Source organism: Heterobasidion irregulare (assembly GCF_000320585.1).
Source record: "Heterobasidion irregulare TC 32-1 unplaced genomic scaffold scaffold_08, whole genome shotgun sequence".
Lineage (NCBI taxonomy): Eukaryota > Fungi > Basidiomycota > Agaricomycetes > Russulales > Bondarzewiaceae > Heterobasidion > Heterobasidion irregulare.
In genome coordinates this window covers 323,955-340,423 of record NW_009258204.1, presented here as the reverse complement: position 1 = coordinate 340,423, position 16,469 = coordinate 323,955, and the positions used below count along the sequence as shown (strand labels likewise).

Genomic DNA, 16,469 nt, shown 5'->3' with positions numbered 1-16,469 from the left:
GACCTAGATTCTCACGTAGATTTTTTCCACAGCATCTTGCAGATACCCTAGTTCGAAGTCTAATTTGCTTAGAGCTCGCTACTTTGGATATTCCATCGTAAACGTACTTAAATAGCACGTCGTCTGCCCAGTGCCAATCGCGCATCCATTATACAGAAATACCTACAGACAAAAAAGACCAGCAAGAGAAAATGTCTAGAGCTCGTCCTTGACATGGCCCGCCTCCTCGTTCGACGCTGAGGTCGATTCGGCGGGAGGCGCAGGCGTCTCGGCAGATTCCGACGGGACGTCGCCGGCCGATTCGGTAGCCTTGGGCTTCTGCGCCGTGCTGGTCGGTCGGTGGCCGGTCTCGGTCTTCGCCTGGAACACGATCTGCCCGCCGTCGCCCGTCTTCGGCGTCGTCTCCCGCTGCGCGCGCTCCTTCTCCTTCTCCTTCTCCTGCTGGTGTTTCAAGATCTTGTGGATCGGGTCCTCCTCTTTCCTCTGCTTCGCGGTGCCCTCCTCCGCGGCCGCGGCGGCATCCTTCTTCTTCGGCATCTCGCCCATCATCCCGCCGTACCCGTGCGCGTCGTGGAAGTCCGCGCCGTACTTCTTCACCGCCTCCTCGAAGTCGATCATCTCCGTGAACCCGCCGTGAGCGAGCGCGATGCGCTGCGCCTCCTGCTGCCGCTCAATCTCGAGCTCTTCCTCCGTAAGCGCGAACTCCTCGTCCTTCGCCTGCGCGTTCACGACCTTCAGGTCCGCGGAGCCGTCGATGACGGAGTCGAAGAACTTGGAGAGCGAGTCGTGTTTCAAAATACCTACGGAGGCGGCGATGACGGTACGTGAGGCCGTGCGAACGCGTGTCGGACGTGGGGGGCTGCGGGCGCACCTTCGAAGACGACGGGCGATGTAGAGCCGGCGGGGTACACGAGCACCCGCGACTCCTTCTTCCCGCCCATCCCGACGCCGAGCGCCTTGCCGGTCTTGCCCTTGCGATCGCGGTGGCTGCCGAACTCGAGCTGGTCCTTGTACTTGTTCCCGAGGACCTGCCACAGCAGCGGCACCGTCTTGCCCTTGTTCAGCAACAGCACGCGGTTCTTCTCAATGTTCTGGTTTCACGCGCGCACGTCAGTTTCGGGGTCTGTATGATACAAATTAGGAGTATCGAACGTGCTTTTGTCACCCAGGGCTCGATGTCTTCGAGGTGGTATAACTTCTTGTTCTTGTTTGGGACGCGTCTCGTTGCCCAGTAGTAAAATGCGCTCGCCGTACGCTCACCGCCTTCAAATGTGATGGGCTTGACGTCTTTACCCCGCGGGAAGAGCTGTGTGACGTTAAAACAATACGCCAGGACGGAACAAAATCGCTCACCTTGACGGTGGGAAAGCCTTTCACGCCCTAAGGATAATTAGTCAGAAATCCTTTTAAATGCAAGGCTTCAGAGTGTCAGGCGACGTGTCTCTAAGATACCAAGCTCTCTCGAGTGCGATGCCGGGTGTATGCCGCCCATGTATGTTGAGAGGCCCCTTACCTGTTCTGCACACACTTGTCGGTTCTTCGCGTCATCGCAGTCGACGGCATATGTGGGTATTAGTGGGTACAGGCCCAGCGCAGCCTTGCTGAGCTCTGGCGCCATCCGCTGACAATGCTGGAATCGGAAGTTCGATTACGGGCTGCACAACGATCGAGAAATATGCTGGTACGCACTCCACACCATGGCGCCACGAAGGCTATCACACTCGTCCGCTGGAGGGACATCAGTGAACGAGGGCGGGAACGAGTGGGTTCCGGTACGCACGTTCTCCTTGAGGGCTTGCCTGAAACCCTTCGCGTCCAAGTGCTTCACGAGCGAATTCGACGGGAACAGACCAGCGGACACGGCCGCAGGCGCGATCGCTAGGGTCAAGGCCAATAGTTGAGGCAGCATGATGACCGGCGTCGAGGAGGAGAGAGGCTCAGAGAATACTTATGAAGCAGGCAGGCGGGTGGGAGACTGGATCTTATAGGTTTGTGATCAACTCGGTTTCGCACTGACGTGGCAGATTCTGCGAGAGGCAGATGGGAATGGCCGCGTTCTTACCAGCGCGCCGTGTTGGCTTGCTCAGCCCGGAACCTCTCGCAATGGAATTTCGTGAGAATTCGAGTGCCGGCTACGATACAGGCTGTCTGTGTGTGAGCAACTGGGAGCAGCCGTGCCCGACTGCTCAAGCAGACGTGCGTGTCTGCAGGACCCCGGCGTGTCTCATTTGGTACCTAAACTGAGGGGATATTTGTCCTCGAAAGGGCATCCCCGATCATAGCCCGAAGAGCTGCGTCCAAACTTGCCTGAGAAAACGTGTCCAAACGTGCATAGTTTTATCCGTTTCCCCGTGGGGTCTCACCGCAATGACTGAAGATCGCCGCTGTTCAAGCGTTCACCTTCGTGTTCGCGATGCTAACGCAGAATCCCTTAGGCATCAATACGAGTCTGTGAAAATGCCGTTTATACTTGCAGGTCCCTGGATTTCAATGAGCCCTCTGAGATCTACCAACAGTAGCATTTCTTCCTGATCGTCATCGATCGATACGGCTCAGCCTTCCAAAAGATCAAGCTGAAGGGGAGGGCGCGTTTGCCCTTTCAAATTGATCAAGTATGGGTCCTGGCAAGCACCAATCGCGGCGGGCTGGACATAATCAGCGTGAGCTCTATCGCCCGTCCTTTAGCACGTTCGTAAAGAGAACAAGGGTACTCTCGTAGCCGAGATAAATGGATTTGATCGCCTTTGAGCTGAGAGATCTGACCTTCTTCGCCTCAGAATCCCGTTTGTTGCCTTTGCCAACATGGCAAACAGGAGCTTCTTGGGTGCGTGTAAAGGGCTGCCAAGGGTGGCGAATGATTAATCTTTTACCTCACCCGCAATCCTTGACCATGCAAGATAAATCAGAAACCCAGGTGAGCCGTGGTTGTTCGGGAGCTTTTTTTTCTTTGCGCGTTATCTGGGACCACAACAAACGCACACTGGCGTCCTATAAATACGAGCCCGGTTGGCTGCTATTTTCCTCACTCGCCTTTTCTCCTCCCACCATCTCCACTTCTCAGCGACTCTTTACAACATGCAACAGTCGGACGGCGACAAGCCCTTGACTTATCTTCGACCGCAACGAGAAAATCACCTGTCAAACTACCAGCGATCAAGAGTGAGTGCCTGTTATCTGTGGCGTAGTGGCCCAATCTCACCGTTGTTTCCGCAGGCTGCCACACGGCAAGCTCTTGACACTCTATCCACTGCAACAGGGAAGATCACTTGTCAGACTACACAGCCTGTGATTACCTCTGCAGCCTGTTCCCCAAGAAGGTGGCCCCGGCCATCGAGGATGACATCGACTCCACGCAGGACAAGGACGGCACTATGTTCCGCCGCCGTACCCTCAGGGTGAGTGCTCTCTCTACTATCGCAACCCTGAGCCACCCTCACCATGCCCTTGCCTTCCTTTCCTACAGGTCGCTGCCATGGGAGTAGACAAGATCTCTCCGCGGCACCCTCCGTAGACTCCGCTGCAATCGACGGTACCAGGCCGTCGTGCGCTGCTCCTTGCCCGCGCCGCCTCCTGCCCCTGAGGTCAGCCCTATACAATATCCAGTACCTCGTCGCCCTTGGGCTATTGCCCGAATACATGACCGCCCTCGCCGCGGGGTCGCGTCGTGCGCGCTTCGGACCATAGCCTCACAGGCGGGCGAAGATGGAGAGTCACTCGGCAGGGAGGGTTGGTAACAGATGTGGGATGTGGCCTTCATGGGTGGTGTGTATTGTTTTGCTAATGAGAAGAGGCATATGTTGGTGCCATGTTGTATAACTTTAGGCTACATAGTCCCGCACGTACGATCGTATGCATACGTCGTCATCGCTCGTCGCACTAGCTGTAGCCCGGATTCCTCTTGTTCATGGCCCTTGAGGGCCATAATTTTCAACTAATTTTGGTTTCGGGGGGTGGAATCCCAACTCATCATTCATGCTATGAAATCAGCTCTGAGATTCTAAAGTATGATTCTTGAGTTACTCAGAATGAAGCACATTATGCATTGTATTCCATGCTGTCGAGACAGCCTCCTCGAGTCGCATCTGTTGCAACTGAAAGGATGGCAGATCGGACAGCGGTGGCATCTAATCCCTTTGTTCCCTCTAACGGTGCCAAAGATACGAACATATGGGAAATGTGGGTCAATCTATCACAGTAGAGGAAGAAAAACCAGCTACACTAGCGAGACTGTAGACGGTGCGAACGACGACTGCATTTTAACAGATGTCCGTCTTATATGATCCCCATGTTATGTAGTAAATTATTACAGTAGCATATGTGATACGCCATATTAACTACGCTGGTCCATTCACGGTGATTCATGGCGTGCGCTATCACTGTCGTGTTTTTCTCCGTCGTCCATCTCAGTCTCCATCTCCCTCAGCGCTTCGCTATCGGGCACTTAGTTTCGGATGGGATAGAGATCATCAAGACGATCACTCGCCTGTATGATGCGTGGCAATCCATCTCTGATTTGGTACTCTTGAAAGTTTGATGAACCAGAAGCATTTGATCCAACGCTGCCGACACAAGCATCAAGTTTATTCAGTTTTGACGACGATGATTCGTGATAATGGTTACCTTTATCTTCGCCCAGTAATCTGAGTTTGTCCGTAGGTAACCATTGCCTAGAATAAAAGGCGTGATAGAGACCGAGCGAGTAAGGGTGGCAAAATTGACGAACCATGATTTGCCATTGTCGTAAAAGCGCACGAGGTGTGTGGCTCTCCTGGCTGCAGGCAATTTCTTCGATTCCAGCACTAAGGGGGGTACTTCGGGGTCGTCAGCTTCGAATACAACAGCCGCCCACCAAGGGTATGTGGCTAGAAAATAGCGTTTGCGTGAGCTAGATAACTTCTATTTAGTCTGAAGAGCTTACGAGCTTGCGCCCATACTAAATGATGCCAAGTATATCAGCACCATCGTATTGTGTGCAAGAATGCGAGATAGCAGACGTACCAAGTGTGCCAGCTTCGAGGATCCTTCCGTCTTCCAGTTTCCCCGGTAAGTTGGGCAGTGGCTTCTTTGCACGAATGGAGATCGAACTCCTGGACCTCTTCTTTTTTCTTGTCTTTTTTGGCATGACAGCTTCGTCGTCGGAGTCACTCAGCGAGCTGAGCTCCGACTCTTCAATGGCGGCAGGTAGCTTAGAAGGACCTGCGATAGGTTGCCTTGTCGTAGGCTCTGTGGCGTTTGGCGCGTCCGGGGCCGGCTCGGCATTTAGACGTGCTCGGCGTCGCAGATACTTGGCCTTCCGGGTCTGTGGAGTATCAAGTTCTTCAATGATGATCGTGCCGTCGACATCCTGCGCAAATTTCTCGTTCGGCTCGAGCGTGTAGGATCTTACGACCTGTGGGACATCTATGGTTGGTGCTGGAACGTCTGCAGGGACCGAAGGAATGTTGACAGTCTCGTCCGGGACAGACTCCACTGGCAAGATCGTAGGGGCTGAATTGATATCCAGAGCTGGCTTTGAAGGTACATCTCCTCCTGTGTGGTCATTCGCAGGAGGAAAATTCCCTCTTGACGGTGCTGGTGTAAGAGCCGGCAAAGTCGCAATCGAGGTCATCTCAGCAGGTGCCTTGGGCAGGGCAGGATCAACGGGAGGTTCTGGCACATCAATCGTGGCCACGGTCTCCACCGCGGTCTCCACAATGGCCTCCACGGAAAGCGGGCCTACCTCCACCGCCTCAGATTTTTCAATCGTGGTGGGAACATCGTCGATGAGCATAGGAAGTTCCAGCACGTCATTAGGAGGGACAGCTATAGACGTAGACGTCTCTGCAACTGAAATAGCTTCGGTGTTGACGCTCATACTCGTATTCAAATCTTCTGTGGGTCTCGTCGAAGGAGCTCGCTCCGTCATGGGAGACATGGCGGGCAACCGAATTTTCATTCCTAAAACCATTATTAAGTTGAGTGGTGCACATACGCGGGCGGTGACCTGGATTCACGCACCTGAAACCGCACCCGTCTTGAGCTTTTTCTTCGGCGGTGGGACGGGGCCCCTCTCCACTCCCGAACGACCGCCTCGTTTCTGATCCGGAGGCAAGATCCAGCCCTGGTCGAACATCTTGAACGATGCCTGAGGGTCGACCTCTTTCACCATCGGCGGTTCTGCGTGCCCCAACAGGACTGGTGCGCCGCGTTTCTTGCCCTTCTTTACTGCAGCGGGGTGTGTGGGTGGCGCGAGGTCTTGGGGCTGCTGTTCTGGAGGCTGCTGTCCTTGAGGCTGTTGTTCTTGAGGCTGCTGCTCTTGAGGTTGCTGCTCTTGGGACTGCTGTTCTTGGGGCTGCTGTTCCGGAAGCTGCCCTTCCACAGGTACAGGAATTGGGATCGCGGAAGGGGCGGCGGAGGTAGATGTGTCCCCCTGCAACTCGTTAGCTTCTGCCTCGAATGCCGCGACAGCGGCGGTTCCACGTCTGGTCCGCAAGGCTCGGAAGCCGGGCGCGGCATCGAGTCTCTGCGCTTCGCGTTCCAAGCGTTTCTTCTCTCTGTCTGCCTTGCGATCACGTTTGGGCTTCGGTGTTGGTGGCGGTGGTGGCGGCTTGAGCTCTCCAAATTCGTATTTCAAGATAGAAACTATCGGTGCTTCGTTGATAATGAATTCGCTTTCCTTCTTGATCTCGTCCGAAACGAAGAAATCAAGAACGGGGTACGGGGGCTCAAGGTCACCTATAGGAATATGACGGTGCTGCGAAGCCTCATCCATCTTGTCCACTAGAGATTCGCCGTCTATATGTTCAGCAGCTGGAACCACACTACTATCAGCGTTAAGCTGCGGGCGAGGCGGCACTAAAGTGTTGAGGCTGGCTAAGATGGGTTCAGATACTGCCTTGATTCTTTGGGCAGCTTTGAAGTATGGCGTTCCCGGTTTGTTGTACAGCATAGCGTTATCAAGGACTAGAAGGACATCGTCCTAGAAATGATATGTTTAAGAGCTTCACAAATCGAAAACAAGTCTAGATGTACCTTGAATATCTGCAGGTCCCAATACTCGTGGCGACCTAGCTTGGCCTCGATGGCGGCCCAATTCATAGGACGCTTGACGATGTCGAAGTAATCTGGGACGTCCGTTCGGGAGACAGGATTTTTGAAAAAGTCATACCGATCGTTCCTGATGTCGATTTAAAATAATGATCCTTGTCATGTAGATGGAGACATACTGTGTAATCTGACGGAATGCCTCGCGCAAGCTCGGCTCATGAGGGAGCAAGGCTCTCGACAGCAAGTCTCTCACAATCTCTGCCTGGGTGAGTTTTCTGCTCTCACGTTTGCGGCAGAGTTCGGCTAGCATCCGAACTTGCTCGAGATCCTGTCTGAGGCGCCTCATATGCTGCACGAGAAGAACAAAGCATGTTGTTGAACACATATATGATACATAAAGTAATACGCACCTCAAGTTTCTTCGTCTTCTCATCATCAGTCTGATTTCTGATCGCTGCCGATACCGTCCAGGGCTCCAGGTGCAACCGCTTTAGAAGTGGTGCGCCTCTCCGCGCCTCGCGCTTTAGACTCCAATATCGCGCTACCATCTCCACAAACTCAGGCTTCTTGCGGACAATGATCTTATGGATGTATTGGAGGATCTGGCTGACTATGATGGCGGGTACAAGAGGGGGGCCGAGCTTGTATGTCTTAGCATACGCGCGTGCTGTCTTTGATGACTTTGGACTGGAAGGATGTTCTGTCGTGGCGTCTTCCTCTTCAGCGGCGAGGGCTGCAGCACGAGCTTCGGCTTGCTCTCTCTAGCCATCGTGAAGGTTAGAATGTATATACCGCATAAGAAGCGTCGGTGGATTGGCGTACGGGCAAATGTTTCTCGCAGAAACACTGCAGTGTTGGTGGTTCAGAGCCAGATGTCGCCTTCATGGGCATGAGCAACTTCTCTTTCCGAGCGCATGTCGCATGAAAGGCGAGAAAACACGACGTCTTGCTGCATTGGATGCAGGCGCCCTGCCGGATATCGCATACCTGGCATTTCTACAGCGACAATTAGTTATCGCAGATATGGGAGTCAGTACGTATTCTCGTACCAATTTCCATCGCTGCTTGGAGATCCTTTCCATGCCCGTGATAGGTTCCATGAAAACATCATTCGCCACCCTGGTCTCCGGTACCCATATTGCACAGAGCAGGTGAACCCAGTCCCCATGAGCAGTTTGCTTGAAGGCGCCGCCTTCGTTTGGGCATAATTCACAATTCTACAAACTGTGAAGCCTTGACTTCAGAATGCTGAACTGAGATACTTACTACGGGATTCTCCGGGGAGACCGTGCATTTACGGCACAACCATTGTCCTTCTGGTATGTATGGCACTCCATAGCAATCTCCATAATCGACTCGCTCGTTACGGTTGCCCAAGACCTCATTGAAACATAAAGCAGCTCACCTTGGTGCACTGCTAGATTGCATCCGTCGCAAAAGACGATGGCGTTCGTGTTCTCTCCTTCCGAGTCATCACAAATAGCGCACGTAGAATCTTCGGACGGCATGACCATGTCTGGCTTCGGTATGTCCTTTGTCTGTGATAAACTTAATCCTCTCTGGGATTTACAGCAGCTTACGAATGCGGCGACTCACCAGATGGAACCACTCCTTTTCCAATCGATCCATGACAATCTCGAAGGTTTCGTATGAGATGCGATCCAAACCGGCCGCTCTACGCTCTGTGTTCAAGTTGTCCAGCCAATCCTGGTCTGAAGAGAGCATTGAGTGGTGTCATAGGTGGTGAAGGTATATGAGACCAGTGCGGTACCTTGCTCGTCCATATCGTACTCCACCTGTTTAGCCAGCTCGACCTCCAAAGGTTCTGCATGCAAGAAGTCTAAGATGGCAAATTTGGTAGCTGTAGAGGCTCTAGGGAACACACCTATGTAGTGAATATATGCATCTGGACGCTGGAACTCGGCGAAGTCGTTGTCTATGAAAGTCGATAAGTCATCGTCAGCATGAAAGCAATGACAAAACCTACACCCATACGACCTCTGCTGTTGGTCATGAACGCCTGCAGCTTTCTTCGAGAAGTCATCCTCGACTTTGACGAAGGAGACCCTCGGTAGTGTGGGTGCGGGAGAGTGTGCGCCTCGCGCCATTTGAATTTGAATCACCCTCAGCGGGGCACGCCTTGATGATGTATTCAGAACAAGATGATACCGGGCAGCTCAAGACAAGCGTAGGATTATCTTTGTGTGTACAAAATATTCTGACAATCAAGGTAAACTTCCAACGAGAGTCGGCCAGAATTGTCAGGAATTGCGACGTGCTGAGTCAGACAATGGTGGGAGGAGAGGAGGTGTGACCCAACGCGTCGCGTCATGTAACGGTACATGTCACAGTCTGTCAACCGAACGCGCCCGATATCGTTCTCGACAACGACCAAGATGGCATCGACAATCGAAATTGCCTCTGCAAAGCGATCTCTACCGCTTTGCTCTCCTCATTTGATGCCGTTTAAAATCTCTCACTCCGGCCCCGCCCCTGTCTCCACGTATTTCCGCGTTAAACCAACAACCGTGTCTCTCCCACTACCTCCGAACATCCCCTCCGCCCAGTCTAATCCTCATGACGAGAATGAAACAACAGACCCAAACTTTATGGAAATTGATACCACTCCATTGAATCAGGCTAATGAGCTTCCGGATGATGGTCAGCCGATTCCTGGTCCGTCACAGTCGGCTGCAAAGCGATTTACTTCGGCATTTCGAGGGCGCGCGATGCAAGGGCTCACCGTCGACCTACCGCAGGGATACACTGGCATCGTTCTGCGCGGCGACTCGTCAAAGTTTGGCACAACTCAGAGGACGAAAACGAAGGAGAAATGGAATGGCAGAGGGCGGACGAGCGGAAAGCAGAAGACTGCAAAAGCTGCACAGGAGGTTGATGATAATGCAGAGGAATTGCACGGAGAAGCAGAGGGTACCGTTGACGGAGACGAAGATGCGATCCGAGTGCTTAGACCCACAGCAAAATTCGACTCATTTGTCTTGTGGCATCCTGATATACCAGTCGACGAGGGCAAGGACGAGTATTTGAGATCCCTGAACGAATGGATAGGCTTGGCTGCTGAGGTATGATTGATTCGGACTCCAGTCTATTGTTGTGTTGATGGGTACCCCAATTTCCAGATCCATAAGATTGAAGACTAAACCTAGTTTGTGTGCAGTTTCTCTCATAAGTTCTTTCTTGTGCATTGTTATTTATGACTTCGTTGATTCTCATTCATGATACCAAGCAGACATAACTCAAGCAGACATGATCAGACACCGTAGCAATGAACCATCCGCAGCGCACGAGCATACCAGCATGTTTCGAAGGTGACCATTGCGAGTGTCCGAACCATGTTGCTGCATTCAACATTCTGCCCGTTGAGTCTTGTTGAGTCATTTTGCCCTCTAGGCGCTGCGAAGTTGCGTTGCTTCAACCTTTTCTCACTTGGAATTCTCTTCCGCCAAACATCGATTCTCCTTCACATGTGTCCTCTCAAACTAGATCATACCTGAGATCTCAGTAAGTACCTGTTAATCAGTCACCTGCGCATCATGACATACCCAGACCGCTCAAGTTCCATGCGGTCCTTCTCCTCACCTACGCCGACTTGCCCATCAGCATCCATGCTAACAACAGACCTTTCGCCGTCGTGATCCACCCCACCCTACCCACTATTCCTTTGACCATACCGATGACCGTCAACGCGCGATCGCGCCCGAGCGTCGCATACGATTCGAGAATCGCGTCTGCGTTGGGCGAAGTGTCCTTCATGTGTGCAGCGATAGCAGACCCTAGGGTGACTGCATCGCGAAGCCCCAGGTTCATGCCTTGTCCTCTGCAGGTGGGTGGATATGCGCCGCGTCACCGACAAGACATACGACGCCGCCCCCTTGTGCGTTGTTGCCACCAAAACGTGTGAAGAAGCGGTCAGCGACAGCAGAGTGAATGCGGAACCGAGACGACCAGATTATCTCCGCGGTTTTCACTGGGTTCTCGTTGACTGTAGGACCGGACGACAGCGAAATATGGCCGTATCTGTCGACGAGGTCCTGTACGTAAGGCGTCTGCGGCTTCGACGGCGGTAGACCTGAGGCGGCAGGCACCCCGCACACTATGCGATGCAGGGGAACTTCGAGAGTACTGCCCGCAGACGCGGGTAGCGGAGCAATCGGGAAGAAACTACCCGAATTAAGGACGCCAAACGAGGAGCCCTCGTCTGGGAGCCTCGGCCGCGAGGAGAACGCAACATCTGCGAGGATCATCTGTGAGAATACGTTGATCTCGTCTCCAGCGACAGATTGGCCATCGGGATCAACAAAGCCGATACCTGCAATTTGGCGGACCTTAATGAATGCACAATTAGCTCGCAAGTAAGTGAGAGAAGTCAAGACAGCCTCTGTGGGCCGCAGCTTACTGGGGAATGTGAGCCATCTGCGCCGACGACGTACTTGGCGAGCACGACTTTGCCTCCTTCGAATGAGACATCGATCGTGCGCCGGCCCTGGTCGTCCCCTCGCATGCCGGCGACCTTGCACGGGCGGTGTATGTGGACGCCCATCGCGTTCAATTTCTTGCCTAGTATTCGCTCAGTGACATACTGCGGTATGATGAGGCTGAAGGGATACCGCGTGTACGGCCGCAGCGCATCGAAGTTGATAGTCGCCAGTCGCGGCTTCCTATCGAAGACATGCATCCCGGAGGCCTTGATACTGAGATCGATGATTGCGTCTGCGACGGAGATGGAATCGAGAGCCTGTGCATCAGGAGGTCAATGGTCGGTACGCACATGGCAGAATGTATGGCGATTGACCGCTGCTAGGAGCTCGATGCTTAATGTCTTGTCTTTAGGAAACTGTTCGTGGCGACATACTCTACAGCCTCGTCTTAGACGATGGTACACCTACCGATGTATGGGGCCGGGAAATGCGATCAACTCAGAGAACCAAGACGTGAAGAAAGTAAAGGTCTCTTGTCGTTCATAGGCACGGAATATCCATGTCGGGGTACCCGGCATACATTCAGATTGAACGGCTGTCGACATCAAGTGTATGATACAGTTTGGTACATAGTGTGCCGCGCTTGTGTATATGACTGAAATTGAGCTGTTACATGGCCGTTCATCAAACAATTGAGAGATTTTGGCGCATGCCGTGATGCTGTGTGGATTGAGCTTCAATTTACATCAGTAATAGCTTTGAGAACTTGAGACACTGACTTACAGTCGATGGCAAGTCCAATTCAATAGCATTGACTATCTCGACGGTGTTGAGTTCACCTAAGTGCTCGACAATGAGATTTCGAACCAGCAAGTACAATAAGTACATGGATGTACAGTACGAGTACATGAGGGCACGGCAAATCAGTCCCCTCTCTAGGAATGACCGACATGGAATCGAAGTGTGCAGCTCCTCCGTTGAGGACAGACGCTGCGGAACATCAGGCATGGGTTCGGGCAATGAGGTGGATGCCCACCCGTCTTCGTCGCAACGCCGCTGTCGTCGTCATTGAGCCGGCGCCGGCGCCATCGAGCCGTTGTCGTTGTCGTCGAGCCGTTGTTGTCGTCGCTGTCACCTGTGTCACCGCTGTCACCACCGTGATCATCGTGATCATCGGGGCATGGTCGGCGTTGTCTTTGTCACTGTCTTCCTTGTGGTACCATCGTCGCCGTCTAGAGTTATCGCCCTTGCGGCTCAGACCATGCAGGGCCAATCTGGTGCGAGCGGTTCGGGTGAACACCCTCAATACGAGGAGCTCTTATATTATACTCCTCTAATGTGAGTTTCCCTCATCATTAAGCGCGTTGAATCCTGCTGAGTCTCGCATTGAGCTTCCCTCGTCCAGACAGCAGCCGACTATAGCCGCTGTCCCGTCTCCCGTCTTTCACGGCACCTACGAGGCCTCTGTCCTGGAACGACACTCACCATCTGCACGGGCTGCAGTGCCCTGTCGGAAACCCTAGCTTGTCATCGCTGCTGTCACCGGAAGTATGGACGTTGTCGCTCCATCACGCAAGTGGAAGAAAGAGAGAGAAGTGAGGCTGAGCCCGGCCCCGTATGCGATGAGGTCAGCGGGGGCACGTACGTCGCCGGAGCGAGACTCGGGCTACTCGCGGGAGGGCCTGGGGACGGGGCGGCCGGAGAGCGTGCACGGGAGGCCTGATTGTACGGGCGGCGCTGCGATCTTGCATAGGGGTAGGTAGAGCCTGTGAGAGTATTCCTGAAGAAAATAAGGGACGATTGGCCCGCCGCGACGCGCGAGGCGTCGACGACGAGGGAGACGCCTGAGTGGACCGACACCCCGCGAGGCCGAAAATTTCGAACCCCGAGCGTGCCCGGTCCCGCACTTCCAGCCCCCAACTCTCCCCAACGGCAGACAGTCGCGAGATAGATTACAAATTACTTACACAACTCTGTTCTGAAACGAACTGCTGTTCCCGGGCATCCTCCCATTTGCTAGACTCAACAGCAACTCTCTTTATACTTATACTTTCTCAAGACTTCAGGGCTATGCTTCTTGATGAGCGAACAGTGAGCGTGGCTGAACAATATCCGAATATATATGATCTTCATCTTGGTTCACGTAGAGCCTTCCCGCCTCACTGCGAGCATGGAGAGACATCACTCCAATAGATGAACCTCGGTGGCAGCAGCCATGGGAGGCACTAAGTAGTTTCTTCGTTGCAGCAGGCTATCAACGATTTCGTGCGCACAGCTCCCATAGCATGACTTACCCTGACGAGTCTTTGCCACCATACCCTGCTCTTGATTCGTTTGGATTATACGGAGATCGAAGCGAATTGAAAAGCAGGTTTTTCCCCGTGAGTAGCTCAGACAGAAGGAAAGGAGTGGAACTATTGACAGCACTTGTAGTTCTCGCAAGTTGTCGCTGCTCGGGATAGGTAGTCTCATGCATCTTGCCTGCTTTGTTTGAAAGATATTGAAACATGTTATCTCGTATAGGGAGAACCGAGATGTCGTCATCAAGGTAGTATCGAAGGGCGACGAAGGGCGACGAGAGCTGGAAATTCTCCAGCTACTCAATTCGGAACCTTTGCGCTCAGATCCTGCGAATGCGACAGTGCCCGTATTGGAGTTCCTCGAATTTCATGACTGGCACTTCGTTGTCATGCCATTCTGCGATCAATGCGACGAACTGCCTTTTTTGAATGTGTCGGAAGGCTTTGATTTCGCAGATCAGATCCTAGCAGTAAGTGGATCATTCAGTGGCCCCTTCTCCATGCTTACAAACTGTTGGGTCGATTATTCAACATAGGGTCTCACATTTCTACACGAAAATCGCATAGCACACCTGGCAAGTTTCGCCGCGCATTGGACATCGCACCGATATCTCATTCCGACTGATACTTCCTAGGATATCTCATGCGACAATATTCTCATTAATCATCACGGGACGGTGCCACAGACTAAAACTTGGACTACGCCGTCTGAGCCGATCTATAAAATATGGCCTCCTCCTGAGTGGCGATCAACATTTCCTGCGCGATACCTTTTCATGGACTTCGGATATTCTCAGTATTTTGAAAAAGACATGAGTCTTGACAAATGTCGCGCAGAGCCTTTTCCTCAGGGAAGAAAGCACCGGGCTCCTGAGATGAGAAGAGCCACCAACTACAATCCATTTGCCGCAGATGTCTATGCGACAGCACGCACGCTTTATGGATGGCTCAAGGTCTATCATGTTTCTTATCAGGATTTGTCATAGTGATCTGAAGTAATTTGACTCGTAGGATGCTGCAGATGAGACACCCAGCCTCTTGATTCTATTGCGAGATATGACATCTCAGAACCCTTCTCGGCGACCAACCGCCAAGATGGCATTAGAACGATTCCGTGCTCTGCGTTCCACCATTCCAGACGAGAAATTGCTTGAAGTCCACGAACTTGAACTCATCAATTATAGTCTCGTTCCAAGAAGTTTCATTGTGATGTTTCGTGACCTCATAGAAACCAGGCAGTGGACTAACGCGTACCGGTTTACATGGATCAGTTTCAAGATGTGGTGCGTACAATGTACTGTCATTTGGGTCTCCCGCTCACAAATGTCGATTAGGATCACTAAGACACTCAGAGTGAAGCCTGCCGTTCAATTGTAACCTGCTCCCTTGAGAAGTGTCCTTCAATGCGCTGGGTGTCTTATTATACAGATGATTAGGCAGCTCCGCTCGCACTCGCTACAGCCTTCATGATACCCTATTATCAGTTGCTCTCGATGCATACTGCCCCGGTCGATTCTTAAACATCTCATTTCAACCATCTCACTCTTCCAAGACCTGACGTCCCATATGTCGCCTTATCTTGCCCACAGTCTTTTCTAAACGATGTACTTGAGTTGCACATACATTATATCTGGCTGGCTATGGAATATTAGAGGGGTTTGAAAAGACCTCTGATCGGTCTTTGCCTGAACAAGTTTGTGTATGCAAACGTCTATCGCGCTCAATTTCTCGCCTAGTATCCGCTCGGTGATATGCTGCGGTACGATAGGCTAAAGGGGTACCGCGTGTACGGCCGCAGCGTATCGAAGTCGATAGTCACCATCAGCGACTTCCTGTCGAAGACGTGCGTCTCGGAGACCTTGATACTGAGATCGATGATTGCGTCTGCGACGGAAATGAAATCGAGAGCCTGTGTATCCAGAGGTCAATGGGCCGAAGAGCACATGGCACAATGCGTGACGAGCTTACCTCCAACGTAGCGGCATGGATCACCAAAGCACGCGAGCTTTGTTCTGCTTGCTGCACGGCATCCACGATGGTGATGTCAGAGACACCCTGCTGAGTGAGCGATAAAGCACAAGCCATGCCACTTGGCCCAGCTCCTACGATGGTAACGCTTGTGTCCGTCGGGAGAGACATTATTGACAGGGGTGAGGCTACAGTATGACCCCACACTGATGCGTCCTCCTTATAAGCCAAGATTGCTGTCAAACTAAACCAAGGCTGCGGACCGGCCGTCTTCAAAGCATCTTACGCGTCGACGGGGCCAAAAGGTCTCCAGAAGGTCGAGCGTATGAGGACCATGACTGCTGCCGACCCAACGCGTACACCGCGGAACACGCCCAATGTCCTCCATAGGCTGCTGTAACAGCGTAACCCATTGTAACCCTAGCTTGGCGCCCACTTTACGGGCAATTGAACTCTTGTTTGCATATGCTCGGCTCTCTTTGCGCTGAGTCGATCTCCACAGCCTCTCAACCAGCCTGATCCTCCGAAATATTCAACATGGGATCAATACCCGAAATTGAGTTGTTACATCGTCGGCAAAGCTTTGGTGCATGTGACGCCATTTGTATATCGAGATCAACTTTCTCGTGGCCCTGTTGTTCATCTCTTCGTCTTCGTATAGACCTGAAGACGAAATCTGACACGCTCGCTACACCTCAAGGCCACTCTCACAGCATCTGCACATTTTCTATGCCTT

At 52.6% G+C, this 16,469-nt stretch overlaps 9 protein-coding genes across 9 annotated transcripts; 4 read left to right on the top strand and 5 right to left on the bottom strand.

Moving 5' to 3' along the window:
• Window positions 1-195: 195 nt before the first annotated feature.
• On the bottom strand, window positions 196-2,164 carry TRX7_PDI (thioredoxin protein disulfide isomerase; the record flags this gene model as incomplete). Its single annotated transcript, XM_009550504.1, has 7 exons — window positions 1,781-2,164; window positions 1,690-1,728; window positions 1,514-1,630; window positions 1,354-1,380; window positions 1,157-1,306; window positions 872-1,091; window positions 196-800 (listed from the first exon to the last, which is right to left on the bottom strand). Exons 1-7 carry the CDS (start codon window positions 1,907-1,909, stop codon window positions 196-198), a joined length of 1,287 nt encoding a protein of 428 aa, XP_009548799.1. The 5' UTR covers window positions 1,910-2,164.
• A 450-nt stretch (window positions 2,165-2,614) lies between these two features.
• Window positions 2,615-3,511, top strand: HETIRDRAFT_453253 (uncharacterized protein; the record flags this gene model as incomplete). The annotated part of the gene is made up of 3 exons (XM_009550660.1): window positions 2,615-2,688; window positions 3,302-3,395; window positions 3,464-3,511. The coding sequence occupies 3 exons, from the start codon at window positions 2,615-2,617 to the stop codon at window positions 3,509-3,511; spliced, it is 216 nt and encodes a 71-aa protein (XP_009548955.1).
• A 908-nt stretch (window positions 3,512-4,419) lies between these two features.
• HETIRDRAFT_50351 (uncharacterized protein) lies at window positions 4,420-9,134 on the bottom strand (the record flags this gene model as incomplete). The annotated part of the gene is made up of 19 exons (XM_009550482.1): window positions 4,420-4,559; window positions 4,621-4,667; window positions 4,724-4,862; window positions 4,919-4,933; window positions 4,999-5,344; window positions 5,522-5,715; window positions 6,010-6,241; window positions 6,365-6,958; window positions 7,012-7,156; window positions 7,206-7,375; window positions 7,437-7,787; window positions 7,849-8,022; window positions 8,076-8,243; window positions 8,293-8,369; window positions 8,432-8,564; window positions 8,623-8,738; window positions 8,798-8,851; window positions 8,912-8,962; window positions 9,014-9,134. The coding sequence occupies 19 exons, from the start codon at window positions 9,132-9,134 to the stop codon at window positions 4,420-4,422; spliced, it is 3,267 nt and encodes a 1,088-aa protein (XP_009548777.1).
• A 288-nt stretch (window positions 9,135-9,422) lies between these two features.
• HETIRDRAFT_104010 (uncharacterized protein) lies at window positions 9,423-10,187 on the top strand (the record flags this gene model as incomplete). The annotated part of the gene is made up of 2 exons (XM_009550659.1): window positions 9,423-10,109; window positions 10,167-10,187. 2 exons carry the CDS (start codon window positions 9,423-9,425, stop codon window positions 10,185-10,187), a joined length of 708 nt encoding a protein of 235 aa, XP_009548954.1.
• A 663-nt stretch (window positions 10,188-10,850) lies between these two features.
• HETIRDRAFT_419879 (uncharacterized protein) lies at window positions 10,851-11,722 on the bottom strand (the record flags this gene model as incomplete). The annotated part of the gene is made up of 2 exons (XM_009550658.1): window positions 10,851-11,372; window positions 11,444-11,722. 2 exons carry the CDS (start codon window positions 11,720-11,722, stop codon window positions 10,851-10,853), a joined length of 801 nt encoding a protein of 266 aa, XP_009548953.1.
• A 427-nt stretch (window positions 11,723-12,149) lies between these two features.
• HETIRDRAFT_324250 (uncharacterized protein) lies at window positions 12,150-12,473 on the bottom strand (the record flags this gene model as incomplete). The annotated part of the gene is made up of 2 exons (XM_009550657.1): window positions 12,150-12,185; window positions 12,249-12,473. 2 exons carry the CDS (start codon window positions 12,471-12,473, stop codon window positions 12,150-12,152), a joined length of 261 nt encoding a protein of 86 aa, XP_009548952.1.
• Window positions 12,474-12,645: 172 nt separating this feature from the next.
• On the top strand, window positions 12,646-13,416 carry HETIRDRAFT_104008 (uncharacterized protein; the record flags this gene model as incomplete). Its single annotated transcript, XM_009550656.1, has 4 exons — window positions 12,646-12,803; window positions 12,871-12,931; window positions 12,989-13,171; window positions 13,225-13,416. The coding sequence occupies 4 exons, from the start codon at window positions 12,646-12,648 to the stop codon at window positions 13,414-13,416; spliced, it is 594 nt and encodes a 197-aa protein (XP_009548951.1).
• Window positions 13,417-13,535: 119 nt separating this feature from the next.
• Window positions 13,536-15,142, top strand: HETIRDRAFT_419877 (uncharacterized protein; the record flags this gene model as incomplete). Its single annotated transcript, XM_009550655.1, has 8 exons — window positions 13,536-13,556; window positions 13,613-13,846; window positions 13,899-13,927; window positions 13,989-14,235; window positions 14,302-14,340; window positions 14,401-14,718; window positions 14,777-15,048; window positions 15,100-15,142. The coding sequence occupies 8 exons, from the start codon at window positions 13,536-13,538 to the stop codon at window positions 15,140-15,142; spliced, it is 1,203 nt and encodes a 400-aa protein (XP_009548950.1).
• Window positions 15,143-15,497: 355 nt separating this feature from the next.
• HETIRDRAFT_419876 (uncharacterized protein) lies at window positions 15,498-15,904 on the bottom strand (the record flags this gene model as incomplete). The annotated part of the gene is made up of 2 exons (XM_009550654.1): window positions 15,498-15,674; window positions 15,734-15,904. 2 exons carry the CDS (start codon window positions 15,902-15,904, stop codon window positions 15,498-15,500), a joined length of 348 nt encoding a protein of 115 aa, XP_009548949.1.
• Window positions 15,905-16,469: the final 565 nt, after the last annotated feature.